The 22627-nt window shown below is 38.9% G+C and overlaps 2 protein-coding genes across 18 annotated transcripts in view; one reads left to right on the top strand and one right to left on the bottom strand.

The window, feature by feature from the left end:
• The window catches only part of RBM12B (RNA binding motif protein 12B), a 29304-nt gene extending 25490 nt beyond the window's left edge, over positions 1-3814 (bottom strand). For 2 of the 14 annotated variants that reach the window (XR_006706410.1, XR_006706413.1), the window contains exons 1-2: positions 2405-3445; positions 153-200 (exon numbers count right to left, since the gene is read on the bottom strand). The gene's annotated coding sequence lies outside the window, so the exon portion shown is untranslated. The other 12 variants (XR_006706414.1, XM_045454235.1, XM_045454232.1 and 9 more) reach the window with 12 other exon arrangements.
• TMEM67 (transmembrane protein 67) overlaps positions 3796-22627 on the top strand; it is a 70081-nt gene continuing 51249 nt past the window's right edge. For 2 of the 4 annotated variants that reach the window (XR_006706408.1, XM_045454228.1), the window contains exons 1-3: positions 16909-17190; positions 18560-18648; positions 21019-21112. Coding sequence is in view for 3 of the 4 variants with exons in the window: in XM_045454228.1 (XP_045310184.1) it covers positions 16968-17190; positions 18560-18648; positions 21019-21112 (406 nt within the window). In the remaining variant the exon portion in view is untranslated. Of the gene's footprint in view, positions 3887-16905; positions 17191-18559; positions 18649-21018; positions 21113-22627 lie in introns of those variants that run through there. The other 2 variants (XM_045454229.1, XM_045454227.1) reach the window with 2 other exon arrangements.

The following is a 22627-nucleotide window of genomic DNA, read 5'->3' as shown; positions in this document are numbered from 1 at the left end:
TATAATTTCTGCTCATAATAATAAACTGTCTACCACTAGTGCATCACTGACCAAAGGTAAAGTACAGAAACCATGTGTGCCTACATGTACTATTCTACTTTACATTTTTTTGTCAAGCTTCTGTGAATAGCCTTAAGCTCTGGATATCTTACCTTTTTAAAATTTCTTGGAGACCTGTTAATTCTGTAAAAGCAACTTAACTGTGGAAAGAAAATGAAATATAATTAATCCTTGGACCCTGTAATTGATCTTAAACACGCCAGATTAGGATATTCCCTTCAGAATTACCTATTAAAAGTGAAGCAATATACGGAACTACAACTATGGACATTACAAAATGGTCTTCTTTGTTCCAAGGGGAAATTAATCATCCTTCAGCAAAAACGAAGTACAAATTCCAAGCAGACATCTGCAAATTATTTAAAAACAAAAATCTTCTGGAAATTAAATAGCTCCTTGATTGGAAGTGGCAAGAGCAAAGGGGTGATGAAAGTGTTACACATTTTGATTAGAGTGTTGGTTACATGGGAGTATAAACTTATCAAATGAATACTATCCTTAAAGTCTGTGCATTTCACTGTATATAAATTTTACATCCACTTAAAAAAAAAAAAAAAAAAGACACGTGTTCTACAAGTAAAAGGTCAATTTAAACACATCAAAAGTTCCCAAAAAAACTTCTGTCACTTCCACTCATGAGAAAACCAAACACCTAGCTCCTTATGTCCAACTCTCTTGCAGTTTTCCTCCCTTTTAAAATGTAAGACCAAATCAAACTAATAAGGCAACCATTCAAAATGATACAATAAATGAACAAAATACTAATGTTTTGAATTCAAAAACCAATTTTTAAAGTAATAAATTCAAACCAATGGCTACCCATTTGAATACAAATTTTAAGTTATACACATATAGCTCACACTTCCAAACATGGAATTAAATTTCCTGATTCTAATATAATTAAGGCAAACACTAAAATACCCATAAAATAAAAAATCTCTGCTACTAATCCTTATCTTAAACTCCTAAAACAATTACTACTAAATTTATCCTAGGCCAAACAGAAAATGTTCAAATAAGAATCTTATTATGCTAACAAGTTTATTCCATTTTAAGTGTCCTGCACTGAGAAAACCCAAATGACAATAAAGAAAATAAAAACACATTTATTTAGAATGTTTAGGGATTATCAGTATTAACTGCTGAGAAATCTTATTTCCTTAAGGCAATTTATATCTAATATTTTCAGAGATACTCAAAGTTACAACATTTAATGTAATTTATCAAATAAGAGTTGCTAAATTAATAATTATACATTTATGTTTTTAATGTGCAAAGAAATGTTGCTTTAATTCAGTACTTACACTTAAGTACCACTCTTCCACAAAGTGTGGTTGGAAGACATATTCTTTGAGGTCTGCAAGGCTTATTTTCCTTTGGAAAGGGTCCACTGATTACTTTTTAAACTACAAGCTCAACTAACAAGGTATCAAGAAATTACTGGCCATATTCTACATCTGAATTATCAATGCCAAATTGATACTTAAAATATTGACTATTAATACTATTAAAATATTTACAAAGTACATGGGCGCGGGCAGGGGGTATATAGGAAATCTCTGCATCTTCTGCTCAATATTGCTGTAAACCTAAAAAAACTGCCCTAAAAAAATCGTTTATGAAAAATCCACAGTACCAAAAATAAAAATGAGTACAAACCTGGTTCCTTCAACAAACCAATATCCACACCAACGTTTAAAAAACTATATAAATGGCTTCTGTACTAGTTGTCCACATTAAAGTTCCAAGATTCCTTCCTATACAAATTAACTTAGCTCCAAAGCAAGTAAGATACATGCCATTTTGTCTATCCTCAACTTTTTAAAAAACTTAAAAAGGGATATGCCCTGAGAACATAAATATATCTACAAGCTACGTAGGGACGTTTCAAGGAATAACATGTCAAATTCAAAAAATTTCTAGTTTATCCTCAGCTTAAAAACAATATTTGAACTAAATAGTTCCAGGAGTACAAATCTCATGAATTCCAATCCAAGCAGACAAGATAAAATATTTTGTCTAATTTGCCACATATAACTAACAATTAACTTTTTTCCCTTTTAGCTGGTAGAGTAACATACCATTTTATCCCTCAACAATGACACACCTAGGAGGCCATCTGTAAGAGACCAGTTCTCAAAATGAGCACTTTTCCTATGGTTCCCATAGGTCATTTCCTTAAGCAAATTCACCAGAAATTCTACTCTTAGAACATAACACAAAAATAGAAACACACAAAATACCCTAAAGTACACTGCACTTAGAATTGTTTCTACATATGAATGTAACAGAAGTATTTTTGCGACTGTGTTGATTTAAAGACAGTGATGTTAGAACTTCTAACCTATGAAAAGATGAAGTGAGTCCTGAAAAGCTTGAAATTAAGAAGTTCATTTTAAGTAATTTTGATTTTATCCAGGATTCATCACACTTGATCACCATTACTAAACAATACGAAATGTGCATCTTCTAATCAAGCCTGATAGGGAAACGAGACTAAATTTAAATAGGTATTATCTCAGATCCATCTGATTTTAACTAGAGAGTAACAAGTCATTCTCCAGATACGGTGGGGGGAAATGACTATTCCTTAAAACCCAAAGTTATGATGAAATTCTAAATGCATGAGTTTCCCTTGCAGAAAATAATCTAGCCCGGTCCACAATTATTCTTTATGAAGATCTGCCTTTTATCCTTTTATAATGTAGATGGTTAAAATAAAAACCAAAGGCATGACGACAGAGCCATAGTCGTTAATAGGAACTGTAAATGAAGACGAATCCACAGGGCACAGGATTTCCCATAACATCCATCATCCTCAAATGGGGATCATCCGAAGGAATCGCTTCTATAGCCCAAAGCCTTTGTCCAGACTCCCAAGGGTTAGAGCTTCCTTCTTTTGCGCCAGGCCAAAGTTGCTACGTGGGATCCGATGCTGTCGCCAGACCTTCAGCCAAAATCAGCCTTCAAATTAACCTGGACCGCCCAACCTCCGTGCCTTTCCGTTACGCCGTCCCAAGGGCAAACATTCCACCCTAACTCGCCACAGGGTGAACTGCCCCATACCTAACTCAAACACTTTGGCCACTCTCACGCCTAACGAGCCGGGCCTTCAGCGCTTTTCTGCCACCACTGACTACGATGACATAGCAAAGAAAAAAAATACCTATGAAATCCTTCGAGATCTTCACTCTCAGGAAAACTGGGAAGCGCACACACAACACCACATGGAGGCTGACGGGAGAGTCGGTGTTTAGCAAGGAAGGAGGGTGCCCTAACGGCAGAAGCTACGCTAGCTCCTGGCGCGGCCGCCGGCCCCGCCTTTCCCCGTTCTTCCGTCCCCGTCGCCAACCCCTCCCCACCCCGACGCCCCAAGGGTAACTGCTTCGCACTTGGCAGTAAACACACACCACTGCTGCCGAGTCGGACACACAAGACCGGGGACGGGGGGCACTCCTCGTCGCAGCAGCCTGCCCGGCACAGGTGAAGCCCTCAGTGAGCCTAGAAGAAGATGGCGCCCACTCTCCCCTCCGCTCCGGACAAACGGACGTACAGTTTGTCTGCCCATGCGCTCTCCAGGCGTAACCCACCACCCCGGCGCCCCGGCCACGTTTGCGCACGCGTCTTGTGCTCACCCGCTTCCCCTTGTCAGGGGAAGGGAGGCGGTGCCCGCGAGCATAACGGCCTGCCTAGGGTTTGCTGAGCTTCTGCGCATGTTCAGATTCCAGCCAATCCGGGCGCCTCCACCAGAGAAGGGAGAGATTCCTAGACAAAGTTCGAGGCCGAATCATTGCAGTAAGGAGAAGCTTCAATAATAACTGCTGAGGTACGTTGGGGAAACGTCTGTGGTTTACAGGAACTAAGGAGATGCAAAAGCAGAGACCAGTTGGCGATTTGTCTTTTCACCGCTGCAGTTATCGTGTGTTGTAAGCATCTTCTATAAGGCTCTTTCATAAGCTTTAAAAAGGCACAGAAATGTTAGTTTTACTGCCTTAGATGACCAACACCCAGTGGGTTTAATAAATGCATGCCTATTCAATTTTATAGACATTAATAACTTTTTGAAGTGCCTTTTTACGTTTGTTGTTCCTACTTCCTAGTTTTTTGAAACATGAGAACAGATAGACCAATCTTGAACAAATGGTAAGTGAAAAGCACAATTACAGGCATGTTCTGTGATGCCAGCTATGTAATATCTGGTGAACAGCCTTGTGTTTGATTTTATTTTATTATTTACAAATAACAAAGCAGCCCACCCGTTTTATAACTACATGATGCATTTATGGTTGGAGTCAAAGCTCACTAAGAAAGCAGATACTACATCTTTAAAATGGAGGTGAAAAAATGAGTTTTCAATCCTTCTGATATGATTATAAGAGGTAGTCTATCAAGTGAATAAAAGGTGGTTCCTGGAATGAGAGCCACCATTTACTCAGGCAGGTTATTTAGCCTCTCTATGTCTCAGTTTCCTCATCTGTAAAATGGGGATAAAATAATATCTACCCCATGGGGTTGCCATAAATACTAAATGAGTTAATATATATAAAACCTTAGACTAGGTAAGTATTAGTGACTTGTTTCAAATGTCAGTGTTACCCAGGCCATCCATGCCGAAAGAGGGCACTTTGGGAAGCTAGGCTTATTGAGTAGATAGCATTTACCTTGATTATTCCCTACAGTCCTGGGTTTGGTCCTAGGGGAACCTGGCCTCAAAAGCTAAAATATATTGAGGGCTTACTTACCACGTGACAAGCCCTGTGCATTATCTCATTATATTTTTACAACTATTTTTAGAAGTAGGTACTATTATGTTTCCTATATTACAGATAAGGGAAACTAATGCATAAAGGATTGCATAGCTTGCTCAAAACTACAGAGATAGTGAAGGAATTGAATCCAATCCAGGAATTGAACCCTGCTCATTTGCTCCCAGAGGCCACAGGAAGAGGATTCTGGCCTGTGAGGCAGGCTCCCTTTAAACAAACACAGAACCAACACTCCAGAATGTCAATATTGCCAATATTAAGTCACAAGAAGAAACACTAGTAGAGTGAACCTGAGATCACCTCTGGCTGACCAGCACTTTTTCTGGCCTGTATATGCTCTCTATATGAAGTCAAATACTCAAAGAGTTGTTCGCTACATGTGGAAATAGAACATGAGAAGGTACCTAATCTCAAAAAGTGGTTCTCAGTTAAAGGGTACCTAGGAAGCATTCTCATCTATATTAACAAAAATAATAGCTATCATTTAATGAGCATTTTCTATAAGGCTAATCTGAACAAGTATGCTTAGATCAAACTCCCTCTTTTGAACAGGCTTAAACAGGTATTGTCAGCCTCATTTACTGTTTGGGGATAGCCATCCCCTTCTACTTGCACAGATTTTCTCCACAAATAAGACACTATACCGTATGCCTGTCTTTTCTAGTCTGCCTCCTGCCTCACTCAGATAACAATACCAATTATAATCAAAACCAGAAAATGCCAGTTGAGGTAACTAGTTTTAATTACATGGTTTCCTGGTTATAGAATAGTTTCTTGAGCCTTTAGTATGTCAACATGGATGTCTAATCATTTCAGAGTACAGAAAGAAAAGTAAGTTTCTGGAACAAGACTATATCATAAAATATGGTAACCACACCAAGCCATGAGCATTCTGTGGCTCTGCCTGGGCAATTACTCAACCTCTCCCAGCTTTTTACTATATCTACATCACTCCCTACCCTCCAGAATGATTTTGGTATCAGACAGCTTTCAGCTGCCCTTCCTAGCTCTTCAACACCCACAAGAACAGTCTTTTCTCACTTGATCTCAAGAGTTCCTTGATCTTCTCAACTGCAAAGTCCTTTATCCATCTTGTACACCTTGACTTCCATTCAATTTAACTGGCATTTATTGAGCACAAACTGTGGGCCAAGAACCTTGCCAAGGCCCCTGAAAGACGAGGGTGAACAACTCAGCCCTCTTTCCTCAGGAAGCTTATACTGTAGCAGAATAGACACTGCACATGCCATTACACCAGAAGCACAGGTTGAACATGGGGATTAAGACTGTGGGCTTTTGAATCAGGCAGATCCAAGTTTAAATCCCAACTCTGCCACTTGATGACTGTGAACAAATTCCTTATCCTTAGGTTTTTCCATTTGTAGAGTGAAGATAACAGTATTCACCATTCAGGGCCATTTTTGAGGACTAAATGATATAGTGCTTGTAAAGCACTTACACAGTCCCTAACACACAACAAACTCCAATATGACTTGGAAATCAAGAAGGCTGGCTCAGAAATCAGAATACCATAGTTCCAAACCTAACTCTGCCACTTGCTAGCTGTATCACATTAGTCACTGAATCACTCTGCCTTAATTTCTTCACCTATCAAGTGAAGGTGACAGTAGGAGCGTTGTGTATGTAAAACACACATGCATTGTATATTATATATAATACATAGTAAAGCACCAAGAAAAGCATATAACATGAAATCTTACCTGTTGCTGTGGTGACCTGAATGCTCTTTTCCAATTTTCCCCTGAGGTGGTCCTCAGAGGCACACCTACAAAACCCCTAGGGATTATTGGAGCCCTGTTTGGACACTACTGATTAAATAAAGGAGCTTGCTCAACTGTGTGTGACGGAGTAAATGGGAGTCTTATCGCCATGGTAGAAAGATGGAGGAGACTGAGATCCTGAATGTTATTTATGTTATAGGTTAACAAAGGAGTCATGCAGGAAAGGTGGTGGACAAAATCTGTTTTACTGCTGAAGCTTTGGCCCCCAAATCTCAGTATAGAACCCCTTCTAGTGAACAGGTAGAACCACACATGAAACATGACCTCTCCTGCTTAGGCTTCATTTCTCTTGGTTCCATTTAGTACTGGGTACATGAAAGAAAGAAGCAAGAAGACCTAATAAACTAAAGAGAACTTCCAAACACAGAATATAGGGAGAAAGTGAAAGAAAGAAGAAAAGGGTGAACGGAGGAAGAAGGAAAGAGTCTATAAGACTTTGTGTTGGAAGAGGGAGTCTCCTTCATGCAGTCTTTCAGACCCCACTCAGCTGCATAAGAATGGGCCTTGAGTCTGCAACACCTCCTTGCCAAGAGTTAAAGAGCCCACACAGACTAAACCTGACCTATCACCTTATGTGGGATAGGCCTTGTTTTGGGCTAAGTACTCTTGCTCTGTTTAAAGTATGTACATTAAACATCACTTGGTCAACCCACTGTTGTCCTGTCCTAGAGAGAGGCCAGGTTGTTTCCACTGCATCATGAGAGGGGTGTGGCACAAAGACCAGCTGCCTTGTGTCAGTGGCCAAGAGAGACCCACTGGCCATGGGGGACTGACACCACTATTGAAGCTGATCCTGCTCTGTCTCTTCTCTATGTAAATAAACTACTGTCTGTCCAATGTTTGACTGCATTGTATTTCCCCTAATGACTCTAAAACGAAGATGCAATGGGCAGAAATTTTTGGAGTCCTCCCCTGAGACTGGTTATTGGTACATGGTACTTTGATTGATCAACATCAAGCAAAGTAGAAAGAAGATTTTGTGGACACTAAAAAATCTGTCTCTTAGACTATGGCTAGAGCCTACTCCAGGCTCAACCTATGTTGGTCCTCTGCCCCCTTCTCAGGGATGAAATGAGAGGACACAGCATTGAGATCCCCTTAGAGTTTGGAAGATGACAATAAACTAGAGAATGAGGGAGTGAAGCAAGTTTTAATCTTTTCCATTGCAACAAATGTGTATTAAATGACAATGTGTTATGCACAACTCCAGGTACTAAGGAGACAGGGTGAACAAAAATGGACATGGTCCTTGCTTTCATAATTCTTGTAGTCTAGGAGAGGGCAGGAAACCTAGTAGAAGAATTACTCAACTAAATGTAAATTTACAATAGGGACAAGAGCTATAAAAGGGAAATACATGATGCTGTGAGAATCACAGGCCTGGCCTGATCACAAAAGGCAGGAGGAGTTCCTTAAATGACAGATGAGAGATGCTTGGGTGGCTCAGTTGGCTAAGCATCTGACTCTTGATTTCAGCTCAGGTCTTGGTCTCACGAGTTCATAGGATTGAGCCCCACTTGGGGCTCTGCACTGACAGCATGGAGTCTGCTTGGGATTCTTCTCTGTTTTTCTCTCTGTCTGCCCTCCCCCACCCACTCAAAATAAATAAATAAACTTAAAAAAAAAAAAAAAAAGAAGTGACAGATGAGCTGGAAGGAAAGGTAGAGTTAACAAAGTAAATGGAAATTTCCAGGGAGGGCAAGGAAAGAGCAATAGTCCAGACAGAGAGGTGCACAGGCTTAGCATTCAGAGAATTGAAAGAAGACCAATGTGGGCAGAGTGCACAGGAGTGCACGGGACAATGAAAGGATGTGGGAACAAGTCAGACCCTGCTGGGAGTTGTGGTTCATGCTCAAGAGGTTGAGCTTCCCACTGGAAAAAAAAAATTATTTTAAGCAGAGAGGTGATAGACTTGCATTTCAAAGGTTACTCCAGCTGAGGTATGGAGAATGGATTAGGGGGCGGCAAGAGTATGTATATGAGGACAGGTTAACAGGGTTTTTGACTTCCAGTTTAAGGTGACAGTTTGAACACAGGTATTTACTTCCTCTCCTTTCAGAAATCCTAATAATGTAACAGAAAAGGAACTTTTGGAAGAAGCAAAAACTGACACGAATGAAGATAATAGAGTAGGAGGCAACGGCAATAAAATTTGTGAGCAGGAAAGAGATAGATAGGTGATAAATTCTTTTGTGAATCCAAGAGGGCCGAATCCTAAATTGACAGTGGGAAAAGCAAAAGGCAACCTGATATACACCAAATAAGTCCTCAAAGTCTTAGAAGTCCTCAGTGTCTTCTGTTGGGGAAGGAGATGAAAACATTTGGTTGAACATTAATTTATGAAGCACTAAAAACATGCACTTAAGACTCCTTTCTAGAGCCAAGAAACATAGATCTCCCCCCAGAAGATGGAAAGTTTATTCTCTTGAGAGAATATGACTATGGGACAATGGGTACAAATGAGATCAGGGGTTCTATTATATGAAAGAATGACAACGTGTAAATGATGAAACTGAATGATGAAACTCACACCCTCCTTCCCTGGCAGCCAGGTTTGAATTCTCCAGAGAGAAGTTTCTTCCTGGGGAACCTGATCAGCACAACAAGACAGAAGAAAGAAAAAACACTAACATGGGAGATGCCCTAAGAAACAGCCCAGGCATGGGGTGCCTGGGTGGCTCAGTCAGTTAAGCTTCCAACTTTGGCTCAGGTCATGATCTCACAGTTCGTGGATTCAAGCCCTGTGTCGGGCTCTATGCTGACAACTCAGAGCCTGTAGCCTGCTTCAGATTCTGTGTCTCTCTCTCTGCCCCTCCCCTGCTCACACTCAGTCTCTCCCTCTCTCTCTCTCAAAAATAAATAAAAACTTAAAAAATTTTTCTAAAAAAGAAAAACAGCCCAGGCAAATCACCCTACACATTTTAGACCAGTCAAGAAGCCCCACATGTCCTTTTAGAGCTTCCTATTAGCTTTTCAGTGTGCCCCACTCTAATATGCATACATTTAGTAGATAAATATACATAGATGTAAAACACATATACATAAATAGCAAAGGGTCACCAGATTTATAAGTAAATCCTCTCATACAAAACATAACTTTGAAAAAACAGAGATTGTGCAGGCAGAAGGAAACTTTAAACGTAAAAGGAGGGGCGCGTGGGTGGCTCAGTCCATTAAGTGTCTGACTTCCGCTCAGGTCATGATCTTACAGTTCGTAAATTCAAGCCCTCTGTGCTGACAGCTCAGAGCCTGGAACCTGCTTCGGATCCTGTGTCCCCCTCTCTCTCTGCCTCTCCCCTGCTTGTGTTCTGTCTCTGTCTCTGTCTCTCAAAAATGAATGAACATTTGGGGCGCCTGGGTGGCGCAGTCGGTTAAGCGTCCGACTTCAGCCAGGTCACAATCTCGCGGTCCGTGAGTTCGAGCCCGCGTCGGGCTCTGGGCTGATGGCTCAGAGCCTGGAGCCTGTTTCCGATTCTGTGTCTCCCTCTCTCTCTGCCCCTCCCCCGTTCATGCTCTGTCTCTCTCTGTCCCAAAAATAAATAAATGTTGAAAACAACAAAAATTAAAAAAAAAAAAGTGAATGAACATTAAAAAATAAATAAAATTTCTCAAAAAAAAAAAACCTTAAAAGGAAACTTAAAACACTATTAATAAGTAATATCTTCAAAGAGATAAAATATTACATCCATGAAAGAATACCATGATGTTACACATTAGATATAGTCAGAAAATTAAAAAGTGCTTTTAGAAGTTGAATTAATAATAGTGGAAATGAAAAACTCAAGGTAATGTTTGAAAGAGAATGCTTGGAAATTTTTCCGGAAAGTAGAACAAAACAAAATGAAATGGAAAAGATAACATAAGAAAATTAAAGAAACAGTCCATGGGGTCCAGTATCTGAAACAGGGCTTCCAAAAAGAGAGAAGAGAAATAAATGAGTGATCTTCATAGGAACAATTAAGATCCAACAAGTGCTCAACACAAAAGAAGACAATGAAATACTCCAAGACACATCACTATAAAATTTTAAAAAATGAGGACAGAGGGACATCCTCAAGACTTCCAGAAGGTAAAAAGCAAATTTAAACCCAAAAGATTAAGAATCAAAATGGCAGATTTTTCAAGAGCAATATGAGAAACCAAAAGAAAGAGAAGCAGTACCTTCAAAATTCTGAGGGGATTTTCCAAAGTAGAACTTCATACCCAAATAAACTGTTAAGTAACTGTGAGGGAAGAATAAAGATATTTTCAGATACACAAGGTCTCAAAAATTTACATCTTATGCATCTTTTCTCAGGAAACTCTACCCAAAGAAAGCAGTAAACCAAGAAAGGAGAGAACATGCAATACACTTAACCTGAGATCTCTCTTTAACATTACTCCACTTTACCCTTCCAGTTTGATAGATTGCATAGTCTCTTCATTCTGGGTTTCTGTCCTGGAGGAGAGACCTCATAACAGTGCTTAAGAACATAGATCCCTGAGGCAACTGAAGCAAAAATAAACAAGTGGGACTGCATCAAACTAAAAAGATTCTGCACAGCAAAGGAAACCACCAACAAAATGAAAAAGCAACCTACTGAATGGGAGAAAATAACATGCAAATCATGTATCTGATAAGGGATTAATACCCAAAATATATAAACAACTAATACAATTCAATCACAGAGAAAAAATGGGCAGAAGGTCTGGATAGATATTTTTCCAATGAATACATACAGATGGCCAACAGGTATATGAAATGGTACTCAACATCACTAATCATCAGGGAAATGCAAATCAAAAACAACTGTGAGATGTTATCTCACACTTGTTAGGATGGTTATTATCAAAACGAAAAGAACAAGTGTTGGTGAGGATGTGGAAAAAAGGGAAACCTTGTGCACTGTTAGTGAGAATTTAAATTGGTGCAACCATTATGGAGGTTCTTTTAAAAATTAAAAATAGAACTATCATATGATCTAGCAATTCTACTTCGGGTGTCTATCTGAAGAAAATGAAACCCTAACTCAAAAAGATATATGCACCCTCACACTCATTGTAACATTATTTACAATAACCAAGATATGGAAACAACAAATGAAAGAAAGAAGAAAGGAAGGAAGAAGGAAAGAAAGAGAAAGAAAAAGAAGGAAAGAAAAAGAAAGAAGGGAAAAAATGTGATTATACACATATATGTAGGAATGTTATTCAGTCATAAAAAAGAATGCGACCACGGGCACCTGAGTGGCTCAGTCGGTTAAGCGTCTGACTTCGGCTCAGGTAATGATCTTGCGGTTTGTGAGTTTGAGCCCCGTGTCGTGCTTTGGGCTGACAGCTCAGAGCCCGGAGCCTGTTTCGAATTCTGTGTCTCATTCTCTTTCTGCCCCTCCCCCACTTGTGTTCTGCCTCTCTCTGTCTCTCAAAAATAAATAAATGTTAAATAAAAATTAAAAAAAAGAATGCGACCTTGCCGTTTGCAACAACATGGGTGGACCTTGAGGCATTACACTAAGTGAAATAAGTCTGACAGAGAAAGACAAATACCTTATGATCTCATTTACATGAGGAATCTATTTAAAAAAATAACAAAAAAAATCCCCAAACTCATAGATACAAGAGAACAGACTGGTAGTTGTCAGAAGTGAGGGTAGAGAGTGGGTGAAATGGGTGAAGAGGGCCCAGAGGTATAAACTTCCAGCTGTAAAATAAATAAGTCATGGGGATGTAATATACAGCATAGCAACTATAGTTAATAATACTTCATTGCATATTTGAAAGTTGCTAAGAGTAGATCTTAAAAGTTCTCATTACAAGAAAAAATTTTGTAACTATATATGGTGAAAGATGTTAACTAGACTTACTGTGGTGATCATTTATCAATATATACAAATATTGAATCATGGTGTAAACCTGAAACCAATATAAAAATTATATGTCAATTATACCTCAATAAAAAAATAAAATAGAAAACTGATAATGCCTAAAACTGAAAATTAAGGTTTAAAATAGGTCATTGCAGTAATTCATATGAGAAAAGACATTTTAGGATGATAGAGGTTAAGAAAAGTAAAAGAATTCAAGGGATATTTGGGTGATTAATTCAAGATATATTTAGAAGGTAAAAAATCAAGAGGTCTAGGGTGCCTGGGTGGCTCAGTCAGTTAAGCATCTGACTCTTGATTTTGGCTCAGGTCATGATCTCGTGGTTTGTGGGATAGTGCCCCTCATTGAACTCTGCACTGGCAGCATGGAGCCTTCTCAGGATTCTCTCTCTCCCTCACTTTCTGCTCCTCACTCGCTCTCTCTCACTCCCTCCCTTGCTCTCTTTCACTCCCTTGCTCTCTCTCAAAATAAATAAAGTTAAAAAAATTAAGAAGTCTAGCTAGGCTGAAATGGGAGGATGAAAGAATGGAAAGCATCAAAAGTGACTCCTAGAGTTTTGGTCTGTATGACAGGTGGGATGATGTTACCATTAACTGAGATAGAAGACACTGGAAGAAGACAAGGTTGGGGGTGGAGGAAGGGATGGAGATCATGGGTTGTTTCGGGACACCTTGAATTAAAGATGCTTCATTCCACCCAAATGGAACTTCCAAGCAAGCAGTGGAAATACTGGTTCAGAGCTCAGAAAAAGAAATTTGGCCTGGATATATATAAATATGTGAGTCATCTGCAAAAAGTGGTCAGTGAAGTCAAGGACATGGTTGACATCCAGAGGGAAACTAAAGTATGAGAAGAGACAAAAGTCTAGGACTGAGCCCTCAGGGACTATCCATATTTAGTTAGATAAAGGAAGTTGAGTCAAGAAAGGGCAAAGAGCAGGAATAACCAGAAAGTTTATTCTAGGAATCACCTGGGGGAAACCTGGGAGAGTGTTCCATTATGGAAGCCCATCCAGTTTAGAACATATTGAATGTGATGCAGCAGTTCTAGTAGGAATTGGCACCAAGAGTCTGAAGATTAGGAAAGAGAGTAGGGCCTACCACACAAAGTGCCCTGACTGTAAGATCTTGACCTCACTAATTCCCCTTTCTGACCACAACTTCCACTTCTGCACTTTGCATTTGTTCATCACATTCTTTAATACTTTAAATTCTGTGATACTTTAATGCATTAACCCCCTCATGGGCTTACCTGCCTTTCCCTTTTCTTTATTCATGCCCAAGAAAGCACATCCAAGGGTTCAAGAGCACAAGTAAAGAATCAGGGTCAAGATGGTGGGCTCCAGGGGTGCCTGGGTAGCTCAGTCAGTTAAGCATCCAACTTTGGCTTAGGTCATGATCTTGTGGGTTCAAGCCCTGTGTCAGGCTCTGTGATGACAGTTGGGAGCCTGGAGCCTGCTTTGGACTCTGTGTCTCCCTCCCTCTCTGCCCATCCCCCTGCTCGCACTCTGTTTCTCTCTTAAACAGAAACATTGATTTTTTTTTTTTTTAAGAAAGAATGTGGGCTCTGGTATCAAATTACCAGAGTTAGAATCATGATCTGAGTATGACCTTAGGAAGTCATATATGCTTTCTAAGTCTTGGTTTTCTCATCTGTAAAGTAAAGTGATTATAATGGTCCCAATTTTGTCAAATGAGATATTGCAGTGACTGACACAGTGAAAACAAAAAATTAATATCAGTTATTTAAATTATCCATGGTCCCAACTCCCCATGAATGGGTAATTCTATAACTTTAATTTTTACCACTATTTTTTTTATTCAGAAAGAAGCTTTTATCTGTCCCCAGATATTTCCTGTTTTCCTATAATGTCACAATCCACCTAGCTACCCAAATCAGAAACCGGGAGTGATCCTTGTTTTTGTTTCTTTACTTCCACTGTCTAAGTCATAACATTCTCACGATTCTTCCTCCTAAACAGCTCTTTCATTCATCCTTCCCTGCCTCTCCCTTCTTCCATAGCCCTAATTTTGTTATTGTAGGTAAGGCATGGTACAGTACCCATCTCATTCTAGGTGTTCAATAAGCATTTGCTGTCCTCTTTGAAGCCATCCTCTCATGTTTTTTGGTAGACTTCTTCATAAGCTGACATTAAACCATGTTCTGCTAGTCTCGTCCACTTCTATGGATAATTCTTCCACATTTTAGCTGGGTGATACTGGGATGTCTTTAAGCTGATAAATGCACTGTCTATTTATAGGGCTGTTAAAAATATTGAAATGATGCAGGTAAGAAGTTTAGCATAAGACATGACATAGAGAAAGCATTTACTTTTTTTTTCTTTTAAGAGACAGTGGAAATATCTCTGGTTCAGCTTATTTTCTTCTTCCTGTCTTAAATCTGGTATAGGGCAAGCACCCTGCAACTAAGAGGGAAAAGCCAAGAAAACTGCAGAGGTGACTATCTGACATCATTGAATGAACACCAGTGACCACCTATGTCCAGACTTCTCCTGTTTGTTTTTGTTTAAGCCGTTGGGAACTGGCTTAAACTACTTGATCTATTATTTGCAGCAGAAATATCCCTAATGATACACTCCCAATTTATACTTAACAGTTTTAGCTAACATTTTTTCTGCTATCCTTGTAAGCAGTTTATACAGATGAACCCATAGTATCTATAGTTATGTCAAACCTGTTTCTATTTTGAATCATTTCACTACTTTATTTAGCTTTTTGGAGCAGTTTTGTCAGGTACAGTGCCCAAAAGTCTTAGGCAATCATCGTTCCCCTGTCTGTGGTGTACAATGGAGGTACCATCTTGTTAACTAAAGGCAATCGTTTCATCCTATATATAGAATATGCCAAATTTTTCCTCTATTCCACAAAGAAGCCACTTAGTAAACTGGAAAGGTAACAGGTTGTGGAGTTGGCCAGATGAAAATAAATTCTAGTTCCACCACTTTCTAAAATGTTACTTTCTTGATCCTCAGAAAGGGATACAGAAAGGGATAGTATTACCTCAGAGGGTTATTATAAAGAGTTCAGATTAATGCTGTTAAGAGCCTAGTATAGTGCACAGTGTGGAATACAAGAAAAACCAAGAATGGGAGCTCTTTTGTTGTCTTAATTACATAGAAGGCAATGAGTAAATGTTATTGCCCCAATCCCCTCCACAGAGCATATAACAGTATGCACTTCATCAAGGAAGATTAGAATTAAAATTCATCCATACGAAGCTTTTGCAGATTAATCTCAACTATTCTGACCATACCCTTTCTGAGTCATTGACATTTGTATAGTCACATGTCTTTTAAAAAAATCTTAATCAGATAAATGATTTCCACTACCAGTTAAACACCCCAGCAATGCATAATTACTCAAAAACATTTTTGAGATTCCTTTTTAAGAGAGAGCTTTCAGAACATATTACTGTGTCTTGTATCATAGATATTAGTGACTGAGTGAATGCTGGTCTTTTGGGGAAGGCCACATGAAAAATACTAGGACTGATGGTGGATACTGGTTAAAGTTATCTATCTTTTTTTTTGAGAGAGCCAAAAGTTGTTTCTAGCTACTACTGATTGATAAGGTGGCTGAAAATTATGCCAGGTGATTTTATTGGGGGAGTGGGGAGTGTGAGAACAAAATAAAATAAAATAAAATAAAATAAAATAAAATAAAATAAAATACAACAGAAACAGAAGTGAGATTTAAATACTGAGAAATAGAATTTTATTATCTGTAAAGTGGCTCTAAAGGTAATTCTAAAATGTTTTGGTGCTAATAGCCTTCAAGGATGCCTGCTTTGAAAGGCAGGATTCGTGTATGTTTAAATTTGGCTAAAAATTAGTTTCCTTCTTTATTCGCAAACGAGTAAAGATTATCTAATTTTATATACATGATTTCCTTTACCCGAAACAAAGAAAGTAGAAACACAAAGAAAAAGTCTGGCAGGAAAGATCATTTTTTAGTGCTTAAGCCAATCTTCCAGCATTGCATATTTCAAATCAGTGGATTTTTTCTACTTTTTTGACAAATGTATTTTGCAAATACTCTGTTGGAATGTCTCCTTTAACGCGAAAATGGCCTGATTTGGATAAATTCTGATGTAAACATCATTCAACAGCTTAATGAAACAATACTCATAATTCTGTCATACTATCGCATATAGTCTTTGCTGTGAAATTCTATTACCGACCTCCTAAACTGATAACAAGCCCGGTAACGGGTCGCGTCCCAGAGTTTGAAACACATTTTAAAGAGCGGGTCGGCCTGCCAGCCTCCAGGGTTACTGTACCTCTACCCCTTCCTATCCCAGACTAGCCAATTTCCCGAGGCTTTGCTCACCTATCAACCAGGCGGCGACGGCAGACACTTCCGGAACCCCAGGCGGAGTCGTCCAATCGGCTCTGCAGGTTCGCCGCAGCGGCTGATGGGGCGCGGGAGACTGCGCTGCCGCCGGCGTCTGCACCATGGTGACGAGCGGCGGTGGGGCCAGGGTAGCCATGGCGGCTTGGTCCACCTTCGCCGCGGCTGTGAACGTATTCCTCCTGTTGGCCCTCCCGCGAGTCTCACACGCCCAGACCTTCTCGTTTCCATTCCTGCAGCCGGAGTCGTGCGGCCACAACCAGTACTTCGATATCTCCGCGCTGTCCTGTGTGCCGTGTGGAGCCAACCAGAGGCAGGATGCCCGAGGTGAGACCGTTCAGGGTGGGCCCTAGCCAGAGTTTTAACACTCCAGGCTTCTTGTTGCCCGCTGCCCCCTCCCCCTGTCTCTGAAACACATTTTCGTCGGCGGGAAGAAATGTTTCAGGAAAGTTAACTGCCAACTCCTGAGGGGTGGGTTTCCTTGGAGGATTGCAGCTTGCACACAAATGAGGTTGGGGAACCCGAGTAAACTACCCCCTGAGCCATGGCCGATAATTAATTTCTCGGCGCCAGTCCCTCACTTCTCATCCGAGGGGTCTTTCGGGAGGCACCTGGAAAGTCGCCCACCGAAGATAGAAAAAAAATAGAGAAGGAACGAGGTGTAGAGCAGTAGGTCACAGGATGGGTTGCAGAGGGAATGCAAATTAGCGCTTATAAATTTTGTTAGCTCTTTATCTTGCTCTTCAAATCCCAGAAACCTAGAGCTAGAAGGGACCTTAATCATGATTAGGTCCAGTCTTCTCATTTTACAGATAAGGAAATTCAAGCCTCGATGATGTTGTTACATCTTCTTTGTTACCTAAATTGTGGATTGGAAGAACTGGTGTCTCTCTGCCCTCAGTCTCAACCCATGTATTTCCACTATACAGTGTGTTCTTAATATAGATTTCCTTAGGACTCATCCCTTTTATTATTGAATATTACTAATTGCCCTTAAAGTCTCTTTGTATTAAACTTAGTTGTTGTTGTTTTTTTTCCCTTCAAACGTAGGTCCCAGTTCCCCTCACTGAAACTGCTCAGAATAAGACTTTTTCCATATTCTAAGGTCCAAAATGTTTTCACTCTTGATTTGGTCACCCATGGTGTTAACTTTCTCCCATCTTCAAATTTGATATATCCTCATTAAAGTTGTCATTTAAGACTGGGCCGGCTCCTCAGGTGAGGATGTATGAATGAGGAAGCATTTCACCGGCTCTTAAACTGTAAGGTGTTGCTTCATAGTTAGGGACCCAGATATTGGATGCATCCTACTACATAGATTGCTATGGTACTAGTACTTTAATAGTTCAGTTATGCTTGCACTTAAGGTGGTAGCACATATGGTACCTACTGCGTGCCATACACATTCTAAGATCTTTGCGTATAATAACTAATTTAACACCCATATCAACCCTATGAGGTAAGTACTGTTATTGCCCCCATTTTGCCAAAGTGGAGACCAAGCCATAGAGTTTAGTAACTTGCTAAAGGTCACACAGCTGAATAGCAGAATTAAGATTAGAACCCATGCAGTGCTGATTGCAGAGTCTTGCTATTAACAGCTATACTTCTCAAGATTTTAAGAATATTAAAATTTTCCCTATCTTGGAGCTTTATTTTTATTTACCAAGGTCAAAATTGACTGTTTTTATTTTAGGAACTTCATGTGTGTGTTTACCAGGATTTCAGATGATCTCTAATAATGGAGGACCTGATATTATTTGTAAAAAGTGCCCGGAAAACATGGTATCAAGTATTTATTTTAAAATCATTTTACTGTAAAAAGTAGTAAATTAACATATCTTTATTTTTTTAAACTACATTTTAATGCTGTACTATAATATGGTCCCAAAACTCAAAATTATTAAATTAACTTTGTTTTTCTCGAGTAAATTTTGGGAAATGAGTGAAATTTTATGCAGACTTGGAAAAAAACAAATGTATTGCCTTAGTTTTTAAAGTCTGAGATTTAAAAAACCACAAAGCTGTGAATATTTGTGTCTTTATATTTTCTCATAGAGTAACTCAGTGACTTAAAAAAAAATAGATGAATGGTATATATAGAGAACAAGTTGGGATGTGTGAGTTTTTTGACTGGTACAGATTGAGTTCTGTGCCTTACACCTATTGTGTTAACAGTCTTATATAACAATTCATGTTTATAATGATAACTGAGGTGTGATAAGTTCATGAAATGCCAATTGCATCACTAAAGAGGTTAAATAATATCTATTGCTGTTTTGTTAGTCATATCATAATTTTAGGAAAATTAGTAAATTAATAGTTACTATATGTAATGATTCTTAATTAACAGAAATACATTTTCCAGTCATTTTGGATAATTGGAAGTCTTTGTGAGCCAGTTCTTTTATAGCGATGTTTCTTCTCATTATCTGAATAAAATAATTGAATCTGGGAATTTAATGGTCTAAAATACTATCAAGTTAATTATTATTAAGTTACTAGTTTAATTTACCAGTTTCCTAATTTATGGCTAACTTGATTTAACTTTTAAGTTTGATTTTCACCTTAATATGTATTTTATATTTTTGTAAATATTGACCATAGATGAATTATCAATGATGAAAAGCTAATATGAAATGGCTACAAAGCAAATTTATTTTTCAGTGAGATTACTAAACAAGCATAATTTTTATTTTTCCAATGTTTATTTATTTATATTGAGAGAGGGAGAGCATGTGCGCACACGTGTGCACACGAGTGAGGGAGGGGCAGAGAGCGAGAGCGAGAGCGAAAGAGAGAGAGAGAGAAGGAGAGAAAGAATCCCAAACAGACTGGTACTGTCAGGGCAGAGCACACTGCAGAATCGATCTAATGAACCCTGAGGTCATGACCTGGGCCAAAATCAAGAGTTGGACGCTTAACCGACTGAGCCACCCAGGCACCCCAACAATCATAATTGTTAAATAGTCCTATATAATGTACTGACAAATATAGGAGCATTTCATGATAAATCCAGTCTTTTCAACTAAAATTAAAAATAATTTGTGGCATTGTTTTGTTATTACCATTTGTTCTCTATTCATTTTGGTTACATTCATGTTTTTGATATTATATTTTTGCCCCAGGGCAAAAGGTTTAGGTTTAGGAAAAATCATATAATACGCCTAATTTTGAATGTCATATTTTATAAAAAACCTTCATTGAGGCACTTGGGTGGCTAAATCAGTTAAGCATCTGGCTCTTGATTTCAGCTCAGATTTCGTGATTTCATGGTTCATGGGTTCAGGCCCTGCATCAGCTCTGTGCTGACAGTGCGGAGCCTGCATGGAATTCTCTGTCTTCCTCTCTCACTGCCCCTCCACCACTCAAAATAAATAAATAAACTTAAAAAGAAAAACAAAACTTTCATTAATACAAACAATTCTGGATTGAAAGAAATATCCTTATAACTTTAACAACTTTATTTACATATTATTCATACACTATAAAATTCACCCATTTTAAATCATAACTTAATTTTTAAAAGCTAACATATTTGGATTATAAAAATTAGAGGGGCGCCTGGTTGGCTCCGTCAGTTGAGCATCTGACTTTGGCTCTGGTCATGATCTCATAGTTCATGAGTTTGAGCCCCACATCGGGCTCTGTGTGGATAGCTTAGAGCCTGGAACCTGCTTCAGATTCTATGTCTCCCTCTCTCTGCCTCTCCCCTGCTCATAATTTGTCTCTTTCTCTAAAAAATAATAAACATTAAATTTTTTTTTTAATAAGTAAAAATTAGAATATTTTAGAACAGGTAAAATCAAACTATTAATTGACTATCTGTTGATTAAATGCTGTTGAATTTTGTTTTTTCTTTGTAAATGGAAAAACTGAATGGCAATATTACTTTGAAAGAAATGACTCATTTGAACTGAAAATCATGAAGAAGAAACAACGGTTGCCCAGAGTTAACAGTAGTCTGTACATAGTAATAATGTATAGCTTAATTTCGGAAAGTGAGCACAGTTTGACTCTCCAAGAAATATTTATGTAGCTCATATATGCATGATTTATTTGAATCTTGACTACAAATTGTACACTACTGTGGCTTCTTGAATTCACAGCATCAATTAAGAAGGAGAATTTACTTATTGATTTATTTTAATTTAGAAAGGTGTTACTGAAGATGGCTGGAATTGCATTTCTTGCCCTGGTGGTTTAACTGCAGAAGGAAAATGCCACTGTCCTACTGGCCATATTTTAGGTAAGAAGTAGATTCTTTATGAAAAAGTAGTAGAATCTTCACTTACGCTACTTAACAAATATATATTTATTTATTTTGAGAGAGAGAATGCGAGCAGGGGTGGGGCAGAGAGAGAGAGGAAGAGAACCTCAAGGAGGCTCCACACTCGGTGCAAAGGCTGATGCAGGGCTTGATCTCACAAACTGCAAGATTGTGACCTGAGCCGAAATCAAGAATTGGACACTTTGACTAAGCCACCCAGGCACCCCAACTTATGTTATTTTTGATAAAGACATTAATGGAAATACCTTGGTGAACAGTATTTTTTATTGCCCAGAATTTAATGATGTTTAAGTCAACAGCAGGCATTGAGAAGAGAATAAAAAGTCCTACCTGATTAAAAAAAAAAAAAAGTCTTAACAATGTACAATTAGATGGATAAGATGGATACTTCCTTAATATGATAAAGTATATATATTTCAACTCAAAAGTCAACATGGTGCCTAATAGGGAGAAAGTATAAGCATTTCTATTGTCAGGAACCAGATAAAGATGCACTTAGGTAAGTGAAAGAAACAGGTGGTAGAGTAATTAAAAAGGAAGTAAAAATCATTAAAAACTAATTTTTAATGATTTAATTATATGTTTAGAAAACCCAAGAGAATTACTAAAAATTATCATAAACAATAAAGGTTTTGGGGTAAAAAATTAATATCCAAAAATTAGTAGACTTTGTCTATCTAAACAACAATCCTTTAGAATATATGAAGGAGAAAAGATCTTGTCTACAGTAGCAACAAAAAGAAAAAACACCTGTATAAACTTCAGAAGAAATATATAAGATAAATCAATTGAAGAACCTTAGAATGCTTCTGCAGAACACAAAAGTTGGCTTTAATAAATGGAATACATACCTTGTTCTTGGAGGGGAAGATTAAATATTATAAAGATATTAGAGGGCCCCTTGGTGGCTCGGTTGAGCATCCTGCTCTTGATTTCAGCTGAGGTTGTGATCTCACGGTTCATGGTTTTGAGCCCCACGTTGTGCTTTGCACTGACAATGCGGAGCCTGCTTTGGATTCTCTGTCTCCCTTTCTTTTTTTTTTTTTTTTTAATTTTTTTTTTTTTTCAACGTTTATTTATTTTTGGGACAGAGAGAGACAGAGCATGAACGGGGGAGGGGCAGAGAGAGAGGGAGACACAGAATCGGAAACAGGCTCCAGGCTCTGAGCCATCAGCCCAGAGCCCGACGCGGGGCTCGAACTCACGGACCGCGAGATCGTGACCTGGCTGAAGTCGGACGCTTAACCGACTGCGCCACCCAGGCGCCCCTATCCCTTTCTCTCTGCCTGTCCCCCACTCCTTCTCTTTCTCCTTCTCTCCCTCTCTCTCTCTCTCTCTGTCTCTCTCTCTCACAAAAATAAACAAAACATTAGGGGCGCCTGGGTGGCTCAGTTGGTTAAGCGTCCAATTTGGGCTCGGGTCATGATCTCACGGTTTGTGAGTTTGAGCCCCATGTTGGGCTCTGCTGAGAGC

This window comes from Leopardus geoffroyi, chromosome C3, assembly GCF_018350155.1.
Source record: "Leopardus geoffroyi isolate Oge1 chromosome C3, O.geoffroyi_Oge1_pat1.0, whole genome shotgun sequence".
In the NCBI taxonomy this organism is placed as follows: domain Eukaryota; kingdom Metazoa; phylum Chordata; class Mammalia; order Carnivora; family Felidae; genus Leopardus; species Leopardus geoffroyi.
This window is presented reverse-complemented; position numbering and strand designations above follow the sequence as displayed.